The 14,475-nt window shown below is 36.1% G+C and overlaps 2 protein-coding genes and 1 long non-coding RNA gene across 4 annotated transcripts; 2 read left to right on the forward strand and 1 right to left on the reverse strand.

Moving 5' to 3' along the window:
* Positions 1–2,045: 2,045 nt before the first annotated feature.
* On the forward strand, positions 2,046–4,418 carry LOC18049515. The gene has a single exon (XM_024187265.1). The coding sequence runs from the start codon at positions 2,046–2,048 to the stop codon at positions 4,416–4,418; it is 2,373 nt and encodes a 790-aa protein (XP_024043033.1).
* A 1,031-nt stretch (positions 4,419–5,449) lies between these two features.
* LOC18049516 lies at positions 5,450–7,786 on the reverse strand. 2 transcript variants are annotated; one of them, XR_002906774.1, is made up of 4 exons: positions 7,541–7,777; positions 7,266–7,405; positions 5,931–6,117; positions 5,450–5,846 (listed from the first exon to the last, which is right to left on the reverse strand). It is a non-coding gene; the product is annotated as an uncharacterized LOC18049516 (long non-coding RNA). The 2 variants fall into 2 exon arrangements; XR_002906773.1 differs by having other exon boundaries at positions 5,931–7,405; positions 7,541–7,786.
* Positions 7,787–9,431: 1,645 nt separating this feature from the next.
* LOC18049517 (probable glutamyl endopeptidase, chloroplastic) lies at positions 9,432–13,570 on the forward strand. The gene is given in 11 exon segments (XM_006442036.2): positions 9,432–9,557; positions 9,739–10,726; positions 10,839–10,967; positions 11,123–11,422; positions 11,500–11,958; positions 12,069–12,134; positions 12,436–12,496; positions 12,587–12,736; positions 12,835–12,972; positions 13,162–13,325; positions 13,327–13,570. Coding segments are annotated over 11 exon segments (2,604 nt in total). The 5' UTR covers positions 9,432–9,538; the 3' UTR covers positions 13,457–13,570.
* Positions 13,571–14,475: the final 905 nt, after the last annotated feature.

The raw sequence follows: 14,475 nt of genomic DNA on the forward strand, positions 1-14,475 counted from the left end.
TAAGCATTACACGTTAAATTTTAACAAATATTTTAAAATATGATACGAAATCATGTAATTAATAGGTGTTCCATTATTCGTTAATATTTATAATGTAAGGCTATGTTTGGCTCGGAAGATTAAAGTGGATTGACTATACGATCTGGATTCGATTAGATTAGTAAATAAAATATTATTAAAATACTTAAAAATAAAATTATTTATTTATCAAAATGACATAAAAATCAAATGATAAATGGGATGTTACTTAATAAAAAGTTTTTAATTCATATAATATAATATTAATAAATTATGTAACATTAAATGTTAATACAAATAAATAAATGAAAGAAGATGTCATAGGTAAAATAAAAAAAAATAAATTACTTAATTTTAATGGAACCATGAATAAAACTAAATAGATAAATAATAACAATACATAAATAAAGAAATACAAATAAATCATAATAAGACAAACATTGTTAGTCCAATCCGCCTTAAACCATGAAAAAATGAGGATAACTAATCCTATCAATGTGAGGTCACCTTTCTAACTAGATCATATATTATAAGTAAAAAAATTTAATTTATTATAGTTGTTCATTAACCAAAATTATAGTAATTAATATTATGTGTAAATAAAAAAATGATATAAAATAAAGTCTCATGAGTTGGAAATTTCCTTCTCAGATATTGTCCCATCAAAAGAACGGTGTGAAGTAAACATATTAATCGATATATACTTCAAAAGTTTACTTTCAAGAGGCTAATATTTTCAATGTTCATGTATGTATCTGATTTAAAAATTTCTTTCAATAACACCTAATTTGTACTTCATAGGATTTCCTTGGTTCCTATGCACTTCGTGTTCTTCTTATTTTCAAATGCATAGGTTTGACTAGTAGTATGGCGTCCAAGTTTAATGTCATCTACATAAATATTTACACCATAATTTATAACAGTTATTATAAATTTTTTAGACAAGTGTAATTAAAAGCAACACTTGTACACATAATATTTCATGCTCATGAAAACATTAGGGAGAGATCAGATTCGTTGGACAAAAATTGGCACATATCATAAAATAGAGAATTTTAATTAGGAGCATTGTTAAAGATAAATAGCCAATATTTCAGTATAAGAGAAAATAAAATTAGATTTGATGCAACTCTCGTATGTCTCTTATATTAATTTTGCTCCTCTCCTAACCTAATTTTTCCAATCCCTTTTAAAATGATAATGACACATGGCAACTATAACATTATAAGGCTTAGATTCATTAACCAAGAAAATGATTTAAAGGCTAGGATTTTGTCCCATGCCATCTCACACCGTGATTGAATAGCAGGATAATTGAAGTATCGATTGCAACTCAAATAAATAAACTATATTGAAAATACATGCATAGTAGTGAATATTATATGTGGTGTCATACAATCGTAATTGTCTATGTTATTGATAAGGTCTAAATTATGATAGGATCGTAAGTTAAATAAAAAATAAAGGTAAAGGTGAATATATTATTTTGAGAAAGCAATTGCCGTAACTTTGGCCTCCAACTGTTCTGGTATTTGGGCGATCCAAAGGAAAAAATTAACGCAATTGGCTACCACTTAATCTTTGGAAAAACAGAAAAAAAATAAACTAAATTACTAAGGCAATCCCTAACAGAAATCCACTGAACATAACAAAAGCAATTTGGCCAAGCAAGCGGCCAAGCTCCGTCTTTTCTATCCAATAATCATATGTCAGAGGAGTTGCCGAATGTGGGAACAAAGAGAACGTTAAATCAGCTTACGACGTAAGAACATTTCGTGCCATGCCAATGGATTTTGTAACTGCTTCTTTTTCGCGCCACAAAGGCTATCCTGTGATACAAAGTCAAATCGATTGTATAAATACGGATGGGGGCTGGTGTTCGCGGAAAATGTTTGGCAGGAAAAAAAAAGTAGATAGCAAAATTGGAGACAATCTTGATGATCAATGTGTGGTTGACTGTATCGTAACCAAAGCTCGCCTGTTGCAAAGTGTAATGATATTGAGTTGATATACTTACATGTGTAATGATGGAAAACTCTGCCATGTGTGATAAACATTCTTCAACCAAAGAAGGTGGGACAGAAAAGGAACTGGGTCAGATTGGGAAACGGAGATTCGCAACTGACGAGACGGATGGCCGGCGAAATCCTACAATTAGTAAAAGGAAAGGGAAGAGAAAGGTGTTTAGATCATTGTTTCAGTCTTTGCAGTATGGAGAAGACTTGGTCCAAAGCTGTAATCGCCACCTAACAACGGTGGAAGAAAAATTGGCAGAGAAAAAGAGGAAGGCTGCAGGGGGTCTCCATGATAATGAATCAAACAAAAGCAGAGGCAGAGATAAAGGTGGTTCGGCAGTGAAAATTTCTGATGATGAGGTTTGGAGAGACTTATACTCAGGATCTGATTCTGATTCAGATGATGCCATTTACAAGGAGTTGGGAAAAGCAATACACAGACTCGAAGATGCAATAAAGTCTGTAGGCATCCCCAGCAAAAGCGTGGTTCAGAATCCTTTTGCAGTTGAAGATTCAGAAAGTGAAGACGACCCTTTGCCGCATATAAGCGACAACGACGATGAAATGGAAGGCTATGATTCAGAATATGAGTGGGTTCAAGTGGAGGACAACTTCGACGAAACTCCTGACCTGCTGCACGGGAGGAGTTTAACATTCTCACCAGGAGATGACAGCAAAATTAATTTGCATTTGGGGAAAAAATTTGGTAATGGACTCGTCTTTCGCCACGTAGTTAAGGCTGTAGCAGTAAGGGATGGTTTCAACCTATGCCGCATTACCAACAATGAGCAATGTGTGTCCGCTGAATGCTCAGACATTACGTGTGACTGGCATATAGAGGGAAGAAAGATTGGCCGAGGTCCTATGTTTGAAGTCACGAACATTAATCCCATCCATAACTGCCTGCCGAAGGGAGGACACATAATAGGGAGTTCGAGGTGGATAGCGTATACTTTCCTACACGAGTGGAATGAAGATTCTGAGGTTACTTTAAAGAGAGTGGGTGATGAAATCCGTCGCGTATATGGGTTTGATTGTCCGAAGACTAAACTGCTGGAAGCGCAAAAAATGGGCCGGGAAATTATAGGAGCTGACCATGCTGATTCATACACATGTCTTGGCCAGCTGGCTACTGCAATTGAGGACATGGATAGCTCGCACAAAGTCCATGTCGAAACCGAATGGTGCACTGTTTCACAGCAGCCAAGGTTCAAAGGATTCTTTCTTTGTTTGCGTGAAACTGTATGGGGTTTTGCCTTTCGCTGCAGGCATTTTATTGCGCTTGATGGATGGCGTCTTGGAGGTGAATTCAGTGGGGTTATGTTGACTGCCGTAGGAATCGATGCCAATGATGGAATATGGCCTGTTGCCGTTTACGAAGTTGAAGAGGAATCAAACTCCACTTGGTATCATTTCTTACTCAAGCTAGGTGAAGTGTTGCGGGTGGAAAATGGGGAAGGTTTTTGCTTTATTTCAGATGGTGAGAACGGTGTTGAGGATGCTTTAGAAGCCTTAATGTGTAGGGCGGAGATAAGAATTTGTGCTCAGACTGTTTATGAGCGGATGAAGGCAAAATTCCCAAGCAATATACTATGGCAGTTGTTTTGGGGGGCTTGTCGCAGCACTAATGCAGCAGAATTCTACAGACACTTAGATGAAATAAAGGTATTAGATGAGAGCTGCTATGAATGGTTGATGGAATCTAAATGGGAAAGGTGGGCTTTGCATTGCATGCCTACTTGGGCAAAATGTACCCATGTTACGAACAAAATGGGAAAAAAGTTTTATTTGTGGATGCGTCAATACTTTGCACAAAGCATCACGAGAAGAATGGAAGCGATCGTGAGGAAGACAAGAGATTTGTTCGAGAGGAGGTATGCAGCGTGGTTGCCATGGAAAGGGAAGCTTCCACCGGTTGTTCGTGAAAAGGTTAACAACGCAATTGAGGCTGCAAGAGAGATGAATGTGGAAACAACTGAGGGGCAAGTCATGCATGTTTTAGACAATGGAATTAGTCGAGTCAGCGTTGATATTAAAAACCAATGTTGTGACTGTGGCAGTTGGCAGCTTAGTGGAATCCCTTGTGCTCACGCATCAAAATGCATCTTGAATGTAGGGCGAGAGGTTGACGACTTCGTTGATCCATTGCTAACAAAAGATAGATATTTGTCAACATATGCCTTAATGATGCAACTGCTTCCTGAGGAGAAATGCTGGCCAAGTTCCAAGTTTGAATCAATATTGCCACCACAAAATGCCAACACTCCCCAGCTGACCGTACATAAGGCCAAAAACAGCGACTTAAGTTGTTCGAAAGTAAAAGAAATTACTGTGGTAATGTCTCTTTACTTAATTCAGCCATGTGGATTATGTGAATATCTGTAGTAACATCATGTTAAATTTCGGTGTAGTACTACATTGTAATTCTATACTTGCTCCATGTCTGCAGGATTTGCTTGAGGAAGGAGAAGTTTCTGCTCCCACAAGCGTGTATTGCTGCTCGAATATTCACAGTAGCTCAGAGGACTATAGCAGTAAGTTGTTTATAACTTACAGTACACAGCAGTATATTCAATTTAATTCATTTTATAGTTTGTTTTTCGCTCATACTCTTACTCTTTAACTAATAACAAATCTATAATTATGCAATCATTATTATGAAGCAGGATCCTTTTGATATATGATAAACTGAGCAGTGATGGTTTGTTGTTGACTTGGACGAGGAAGTGCAGAGGACTGCATTTTTTTGGTTCTTACCGCTGATATTATGGTTTGTAATATATACATAATCATGCGTGACTCTAGGCAACTTTTTGTGACTCTAGTGATGGTACTTTTTGATGTAGAAACGATGATGATCGTGTTGTAACCTTGGATTTATATCTTCAAAGCTAGCAACTTGTTTATGAATATTGTTTGAATGTACAGCAAAACGCATATATTTGTTGCTTCATTTTGATCCTCAATTTTAGTGGTTATGGTTGCACAGAAGAATGTCGTTTCTGTGTATTGAGTGTTATTAATCTGCAGTTGTCATCAGTTATACGGAACTATAAAGAGAACACTCCCTTAAGTGGTAAAAGGACACAGCAAGATATTTAGATTGAAACATCCAAAGTGCAGGTCACAGCATCATGCAGAGACATGAAGTAGTCAAGACAATTTTAAATTTGAAGTCTTTTAGGGAAAAGCACGGAATTGTAGCCATACTGAAGCTTCTGCACAAAATCATGTAAACTAATATATGTGATTGGTCATGAATCAAATTTAGGGCTTTTCAAACTTCAATATAACTTTAAAGTACTCTTCTTCCACACAGCTTAATTGAGGACACATGTGAAGTTGTTAGCTGGCAGGTGTAGTAAACTAGGAAGTAGATAATGATAGATCAAACAAATTACATATAGTTCTGCATGAACAATGAAGTTATTAATAGATTAATCGGTTAGAATAGTCTTCAATAGATATTACAAAGAAAATGGAACAAATGGCCGCTTGAGTCAGAGATGTTTAGCACCGGCATGATGGAACATTACAATAAGGATATATGCAGACCGGATTTATAAAATATGGACAGCAGTCTTCCAGGAGCAACTCCCTTGCCAGCAATCTTTGCCACGTGCTCCCACTTAAGAGGTAACTTCAGTTTATTTAGTTTCAAGATCATGTCTTTAGCACGTAGGAAACGGCCATCCCTTATGTTAGCCAAGAAATTTTCCAGTTCTTCATACTTTGATGGCCCACAGCTACTATAGTATGCAAGGATGTGAACTGGTTCCTGTATGCATCTGTCAAACCCCTGCTCTTCTCCATCTGATGCAAATTGGCAGCAACAATTAACCATAGGAAGCAATGAAATGAAATATTGAATAAGCTGATAAAATGAGATACACTCACCTGATAAGTGATGTGCCGCTTTCCATCTACAGCTTCAGGCAAAGATGGGATTGCTGGGGTCCTGTAAAAACAAAAATGTTTTGACAAGACCCTATCTGAAGGCCCTTGGACGACTGAAATTGCACTCACACTTCCCCCCTTGATGAAAATAAGGAAACGAATTCATCCAAGCCAAAGAAAAATGAGCCTAAAAATACAAATAATTATAATTTTAATACAGATTGCAATAAGGAAAAACATCAAACAAATTGAACAATCTGTGGGCAATAAAACATAATATTGGTCCTTTATCCCACAGCAAAATCTGTATTTTTTCCTTCCTTATCATCTTCCTCATCATCATGCATCTCATCTTCAATGCCACCATACTTTACTTGCAAAAATTTTTATTGCCTTTTAACCGTGGACAATAGCATACAAACGCAACAGCTATTTAGTAAAACAAATTTTCTAAACTCTTGTGCGGACCTAACAATTGTAAGAGCCTCCAGTAATAAAATTAAAAAGTTAATTCCAATAGACATATTGATGGAGTACAACAAATCCATTCAATGTGAACAGGGCAAAACATTTTTAGGATTAATTAAAACTACATACTGATAATCTTATCAGGGAGAGTTTAGTAAAATATGTTATTATACTACGAAGCATCAATTTTAACTGATCCAGGCAAGTTACTGAACAATTTAAAATTAAACAAGTGTCCCAACCTATTCTTAAAAGCTGGCATAAAAAAAAACAAAAAAAATTATCATAGGCTGTTATGAGAATATCTATTGTTTAAATACAATATACTATTAGAACCAGCAAAACAACTGGACCTATGTTTTCATGATTTTATATATTATTAATCAGAATTTTTTCATTATCTGCATGAGAGAAGACAAGAAACAAGATAGAAAACCTGTCATAACATTATGCCTTGATAGCATTGCATTCAACATAAAAAGTCAAGATAACCATTTCCAAAGTTGTAATTTCCAACAAAATGAGGTTTTCACTTCCATAACTAGAATTCTTGCCCTCAAAACATCAATATTAGCTTCATCCAAGATAAAGTCAGACATTGTGTCTCCCGTAAAAGCAATTTCAGGTTTCGCACAGTATATGTAATCTGCCAAAATGAAAACTCAACCTTGAGGAAGCAATAAACGGAAATTAAAAGATACAAAGTTAAAATATAATCCAAAATCCCAAAAAACTTCCAGATTTGACCTAAAATATAATGTCATTTTAAACAAACAAACATCCTCCAGATGGCATAGAAAAGGAAGCAGATTTAAATAAAATTTTGAAAAAAAGGGAAAAGAATGAATTATGCATCGAGGACGAAACTGTGGGGACAAAAACATAGACGATTTGCAGACAAAATACAAGACCCCCGTGTCTGGCGACTTCAATTTCTTAATCTCATCCCCAGGAAGGCCAAGCTGCTCTCGCTTAAGTTTCTACTTCACAGAGTAAATTACATAACCCTGCAATGTGTCAGGAATAAAGCCAGTCAGGAAAGCATAACACAGCTCAAAGTAGATTCTAACAAAGCCATATAATTAAATCAAAATTAATTAAAAAATTTAAAAAAATAAAGAGAAACGAGAAGGAGAACTAACAACGTCATCCATGTGGGCGTCGGAGATAAAGAGGAAATTTTGAGAGATAGCTCGAGAATGGCATTGATAAATCGAGAGAGGGGAAAATAATGCAAGTCTCGTGGCCTGCTATCGAAAATTCTTCCACTTTCTACCCTTGTAATTGCATCCTCCTCTCACTCTTCTCCTCTTTTTTGCCTTTCCTGCCCTTCTGTAATTCAACGGCAGCAGAGCCCTTCTGTAATTCAATGGCAGCAGAGCAATCAATCGCCTGAGTTTGCAAAAAAGCATTCAAACCGTTTCATCCGGTGACCCATCTCTTCAATTAACCAATTCAGCCGGTTTGCCATTCCAATTATTTTTGCATAAATTTAATAATATCCGTTAGATCCAAATTCAAGATATCTGACGGTTATCATTTCACTGATCGTATGTTACGTTAAACGTAACTTAGGGATTGCCTATATATATATATATATATATTACAATCTTTTCGTTGTCTTGCTTTTTGAAAATCATCGCTTGCAGTAATTGTGCGGTCCTGCAACTATGCATTTGTTGCACCGTGTTCGGCAAGGGAAAAAGTGCCACGTGGAAAGAAAGGAATGGAATTTTAGTTCTAGGGTAAGGGTTAATTTCATATTATTAATCATCAGTCCACTCCTAACTTCAATGCAAGTCATCAATGCACGCCAAAACTTTTATCTTCACACGGGTCTATTTGAAATTAAAGTTAGACAGTTATCATTTAAAAAGTATAATATTAAAATACTTAATAAAAATTAATTATTGTAATTTAAAAAAGTGAAAAAATGTAATCGGCGAGGGAAAAAGTGTAATTTTGCTAAAAAATTAGCAAAATTAAGAGTAAAATTGATAAAAAGAAATTATTTTTTTGTGTAGCTTACTTTACATAATAATATTATAAAGTTCTTTAATATTAGCAAATGTGATCATTTATTTAATTTTGTCAACAAATTCTCCCATAGATAATTGATTTTATAAAAGAAAAAAATTTTAATTGACTTTTATATAATAAGAAATATGCTGATTGTGTAAGTGTAGTTTCGAAAATTAAGTTTACACAATGCATTAAGTATTAAGCATTATTATTAAGCCTAAATTTTTTTAAATTGCTAAAACTATTGTTAAGTTCTAACAATAATTAATTACTACTTATGTTACCAATTTAATTTCAAATGAGGGGTATTATGGCTTGTTAGTGCCAAACCTATTGGACAAATAAAAAAAAAATTAATGGTTTGGGTGTGGGGACTAGAAGATATAATATATGAAAAATACGTATAAAAACTCAATGTTGAATTATTTTTTTATTGAGTACTAAATCAATAACTATTTGACAAGTAAAATATAAAAATAAAGTTAAAAATAAATTGCAGTAATAATTTAGTACTAAAAAAAACTCGTATAAGCAATGACTATTGAGTCACGGGTGCATGGACAATATTTGTCAAAACAATTAGGTATGAACAGATATTAACCACTCCAGTAATCGAAACCGTTAAATTCTTATCCACTGATCCAAGGGCTCAGAGTGCAGGAGACCCGCAATAATGATACTTACACGTGTCATTATTATAACGACAGTTATACATTTATTACCTGAGAATCCCAGGATTTGTCTATGGTGCAGCCTCTGTAACTAACATCTCCCACCATCCCACCGTCCTATTTTGTATTGTTTAATTTTTCTCTCCACATCCAACGGTTGATGCTGCACTCTGTAACTTACAGATTCTGTAAGCTAGCAAAGCCCAGAATCTCCAAATCTGTTTGCGTTATCTGCAGTTTTGTCTTGTTGCGTTTTATCACACGGACCCACGTCCTTGCTGGCACGGTCGGCTGGCTACCATTTCACCATATTCTCAGCTCACCATGTTATTATATAAACAAGCGAATCAGTAGTCACTCACTCAACTCAAAGACTTTGTAAGAGAAAGAAAGAATAAAAAAGAAAAAGGAAAAACCCATAACTCTTCTGTTTCTGAATTGAAGAAAATGGGAACTGCTGGTGCAGGTACCTTTTTTTTGAATTTTTTTTTTTGGCAGTATGAGTAAGGTTAAGCTTTTGTATATCTTTGCATGTAAGTTAATTTTGTTCGATTTTAATTAAATTAGAAAAGAAAGAAAGAAAATTAGTGATGTGGGTGAATTGAGTGAGTTGAATTTTCTCATGTGATGCTGTCTTGGTGATGCAGAGAGTGTACAGGAAAGTGGGTTTCAGCTTCCTGCACCGGAGCTGAGAGAAATAGTGGACGCTCCGGCACTTCCGTCGCTGTCGTTTTCGCCGCAAAGGGACAAAATCCTGTTCCTCAAACGGAGTTCTCTGCTTCCGCTGGTGGAGCTAGCTAGGCCGGAAGAAAAGTTGGCCAGTGCGAAAATCGATGTGAAATGCAATGCCAAGAGTAGAATGCCGTTCTTCACTGGTATTGGGATTCATCGGTTGTTGCCTGATGACAGCCTTGGCCCTGAGAAGGAGGTACACGGATACCCTGACGGTGCAAAGATCAATTTTGTCTCCTGGTCACCGGATGGTAAGCGCATAGCCTTTAGCGTCCGAGTTGATGAGGAGGACAACGTTAGCAGCTGTAAGCTTAGGGTTTGGATTGCTGATGCCGAAACTGGTGAAGCTAAGCCTTTGTTTGAATCGCCTGATATCTGTTTAAATGCGGTTTTTGGGAGTTTTGTTTGGGTGAACAACTCAACTTTGTTAATTTTCACCATCCCTTTATCACGCAGAGACCCACCAAAGAAAACTATGGTTCCCTTAGGCCCCAAGATACAATCTAATGAGCAGAAAAATATTATTATAAGTAGAATGACTGATAATTTGCTTAAGGATGAGTATGATGAGTCTTTGTTTGACTACTATACCACCGCACAACTTGTTTTGGGTTCTTTGGATGGTACGGCAAAAGATTTTGGGACTCCAGCTGTATATACGACAGTGGAACCATCCCCAGATCAGAAGTACGTTTTGATCACTTCAATTCATAGGCCATACTCTTACAAAGTACCTTGTGCAAGATTTTCGCAAAAGGTACAAGTGTGGACAACCGATGGGAAGCTTGTAAGAGAACTTTGTGATTTGCCGCCTGCCGAAGACATTCCGGTTTGTTACAATAGCGTCCGAGAAGGAATGCGATCAATTAGTTGGAGAGCAGATAAGCCATCAACATTGTACTGGTATGTAATTGTATTCGATATGTATGAATATCTATTAGCTATACTGACTGTACATTATGCATTGTGTGCATTGTGTAAATTCCTAACCATCAGATCCTGTTTGGGTTCTTAGGGTTGAGGCTCAGGACAGAGGTGATGCAAATGTAGAAGTTAGTCCACGTGATATAATTTATACACAGCCAGCAGAGCCTGCAGAAGGTGAAAAACCGGAAATCTTACACAAACTTGATTTGCGCTTCAGGTAACAATGTGTATATGTTCGGCTTTTTCAATAGAAAGATTCTCTGCATAAATATTTTAATCACCTACACAAGTTTTACACTTGCTTCACTGACATACTCATAGTTTTAACCAACAGTATTATTGTTGTTGTATGTGATATTGACATCATTGCAGAAGTGTTTCTTGGTGTGATGACTCACTGGCCCTAGTTAATGAAACTTGGTACAAAACCTCACAAACAAGAACCTGGCTCGTATGTCCTGGATCTAAAGACGTGGCTCCGCGCGTACTGTTTGATCGGGTATTCGAAAATGTGTACTCTGATCCTGGTTCACCCATGATGACAAGAACATCTACCGGGACTAATGTGATAGCAAAGATAAAAAAAGAAAATGACGAACAGATTTACATTTTGCTTAATGGAAGAGGTTTTACACCAGAAGGGAACATTCCCTTTCTTGATTTGTTTGACATGTAAGGGCTTTAAAATTTGTTTTTGTATTTCATTGTTTGCTCTCCTGTGCCCTACTAGCTAAACCAAAATCTACCAGAAATACAGGCAGCAAAGAACGAATATGGGAAAGCAACAAGGAAAAATATTTTGAGACTGCTGTTGCTTTAGTTTTTGGCCAGGGGGAAGAAGACATAAATCTTAATCAGTTGAAAATACTGACTTCCAAAGAGTCAAAAACTGAAATTACCCAGTATCATATCTTGAGCTGGCCACTGAAGAAATCTAGTCAGATTACAAACTTTCCTCACCCATATCCTACGTTGGCATCGTTACAGAAAGAGATGATCAAGTACCAGAGAAAGGATGGGGTTCCACTTACTGCAACATTATACTTGCCACCAGGCTATGATCAATCAAAAGATGGCCCTCTTCCATGTCTGTTCTGGGCTTACCCTGAAGATTATAAAAGCAAAGATGCTGCCGGACAAGTTCGTGGTTCTCCTAATGAATTTTCAGGCATGACTCCAACATCATCCCTTATTTTTCTGGCAAGGAGGTATCATTAATTCAACTTTCTTTGGTTTTCTGTTCCTTTCTCACAATTTTTTTTTAAAGTTTTACTTGAAGATGCAAGATCTGAGTTATAGTGAAATTATCATTCTGCAGGTTTGCTGTTTTAGCCGGACCTTCAATTCCTATTATTGGCGAAGGTGATAAGCTGCCAAATGATAGGTATTTGATGCTCTCATATTTGAATAGGGTTTGGTTATCATTCATACGGATGAAATAACTGTTTTGTAGTGCATTTGTCAAAAGTTGTGGTTAGAAACATGGCTATTTGTATTCCTTAATGATGATTGTCTGGTGCAAAGAAAATATGTGAAATTGTTACTTCTCCAGGGAGGAAAAAATTTAAATGTTGTAGAAATGTTAGAAACGAATCATTGCTGTATATCTCCTGGGCTGTCAATGATTCAACATGTTTTCTATTATATGCATTAAAGCTGCTCTGTTTAACTGGTTTACTGATTAGGTTTGTGGAGCAATTGGTTTCAAGTGCAGAGGCTGCTGTTGAAGAAGTTGTTCGACGTGGAGTAGGCCTTCCGATCCTCTATCTGAATACTACTGCTTTGGTCCTAACTTTAGGCTTTTAATTGAACTTTTCTGGTGCTGCAATTGTTCAGGTGGCTGATCCAAGCAGAATTGCTGTTGGAGGACACTCTTATGGAGCATTCATGACTGCTCACCTACTAGCACATGCCCCTCATCTTTTCTGTTGTGGAATTGCTCGTTCTGGATCTTATAACAAAACACTTACACCTTTTGGTTTTCAGGTAGTAATATGACCATGTTTACCAAAGTACTCTTCTATTTCTCCTTAGTTCTGTTTTAATCTGATACATTTATGACTTTCTAATTTTAACTGATGTAGACCGAGTTCAGAACACTGTGGGAGGCTACCAATGTTTATACTGAGATGAGCCCTATCACGCATGCAAATAAAATTAAGAAGCCAATTTTGATTATCCACGGAGAAGTTGACGATAAAGTTGGACTATTTCCCATGCAGGTCATTTGAAAGCTTTATCTTCTTCTTCTTTTTGTGAAACTAACAGTATCCTATTAACCAGTTAATAATCCAATATCTTCAGTAGGAATTCAAATAATCTCATCATTTGACGTCAATTATTTTGACCTGGAGAAAGCTTTTTAATGTTCATTATCTTGTAGCTTATTTTTGCATTTGCACGTGATGCAGGCAGAACGATTCTTCGATGCTCTAAAAGGCCATGGTGCTCTTTCTCGCCTAGTCCTACTCCCCTTTGAGCATCATGTCTATGCTGCACGTGAGAATGTCATGCATGTTATCTGGGAAACTGATAGATGGCTTCAGAAATACTGTCTCTCAAACACTTCTGATGGTAAGTGTGGAGCTTGAGACCTGTGAAGATTATGTTAGCCAAGGTGCCGCAGATTCTGGAATCAAAATAGTTGGTGCCAGTGGAGGCGGTAGTCCAGAGCTTTCATATTTATCAAGGTTGTCATCTTGTTAATGGATGTTTTCGTATGTCTTCCAATAAGGGTACTATAATAAAATGGTCAGAGTGACCACTGATTCATGATCTATGTTCATGATATTTCTCTATGAATGATGCCCAGAAAAATAATTATTAATAAGTTGGTCTTCGCAATTTGTTGCACAATCTTGAAAATTTCCCATGTTCTACATCTACTTCTGGTTGGCTATTTAGTTATATATTAAGCTATTGTATAGATTAAATTTGCTATGCTTGTGTGCTGCAAATTGAAATTGAAACCTATGAACTGAAGTTGCGGCACTGCACATGATATCCATGTGCTAGTTGGGAGCCAAAACTGAAGTCAGCTGGTTGTTACGACAGAGTTTAGTTGAAAGTTTGGTATAAATAAATACAGGGATGGTTTCTTGTATCCGAAAATCAGATCTTTAGACCTGTATTGAAAGATTAGATCGAGGGTGGTGAGCAGTAGTAGCTTCTTTGTAAGGTTATCTTTGAAGCATTAAGAGGGATTGGGATTGAGGGACTGTAGAAAAAAAATTATAATTATGAAATAAAAATTAATAGTATAAAATAAAATTTACAGTTGTTCAATCTTAATTTCAAACGTACCCTAAATCTTACCGTGCCAGGTATCTCAATTGGTGAGTGAAATTTTCTTGGGAGTGTGAGCTCTTTCTGCTTTTCATGCGATCTATTCTTAATATTGTACTTTATATGAGAGAGGCGTATTATGCCAAGCCATGTGCCAGTTGATTAAATTATATGGTTATGCTATATTATATTATATGTCACATACAGTAACTCTTGAGTTGTCACCTAAAATTAGAAAATTCAGTTGTCACTTAGAATTAAAAAGTTACAGCCTGTGAAACAATTAATTTATTATAGAGGACAATTCATAGATTTACTATATGTAACATGGTTTAGTCCTAAATTATGACACTTAATACATTTATTTTGAAATGATTATAACATAAAAGGAATTAAAAAAAATTAAAGACACCTGATATAATTTGATTTGGCAATCACAA

This window comes from Citrus clementina, unplaced genomic scaffold, assembly GCF_000493195.1.
Source record: "Citrus clementina cultivar Clemenules unplaced genomic scaffold, Citrus_clementina_v1.0 scaffold_3, whole genome shotgun sequence".
NCBI classification, from domain to species: domain Eukaryota; kingdom Viridiplantae; phylum Streptophyta; class Magnoliopsida; order Sapindales; family Rutaceae; genus Citrus; species Citrus x clementina.

Excerpts from the sequence above, each read along its gene's own strand:
- LOC18049515 (XM_024187265.1), top strand. The coding sequence starts at position 2,046 with ATGGAAAACTCTGCCATGTGTGATAAACATTCTTCAACCAAAGAAGGT.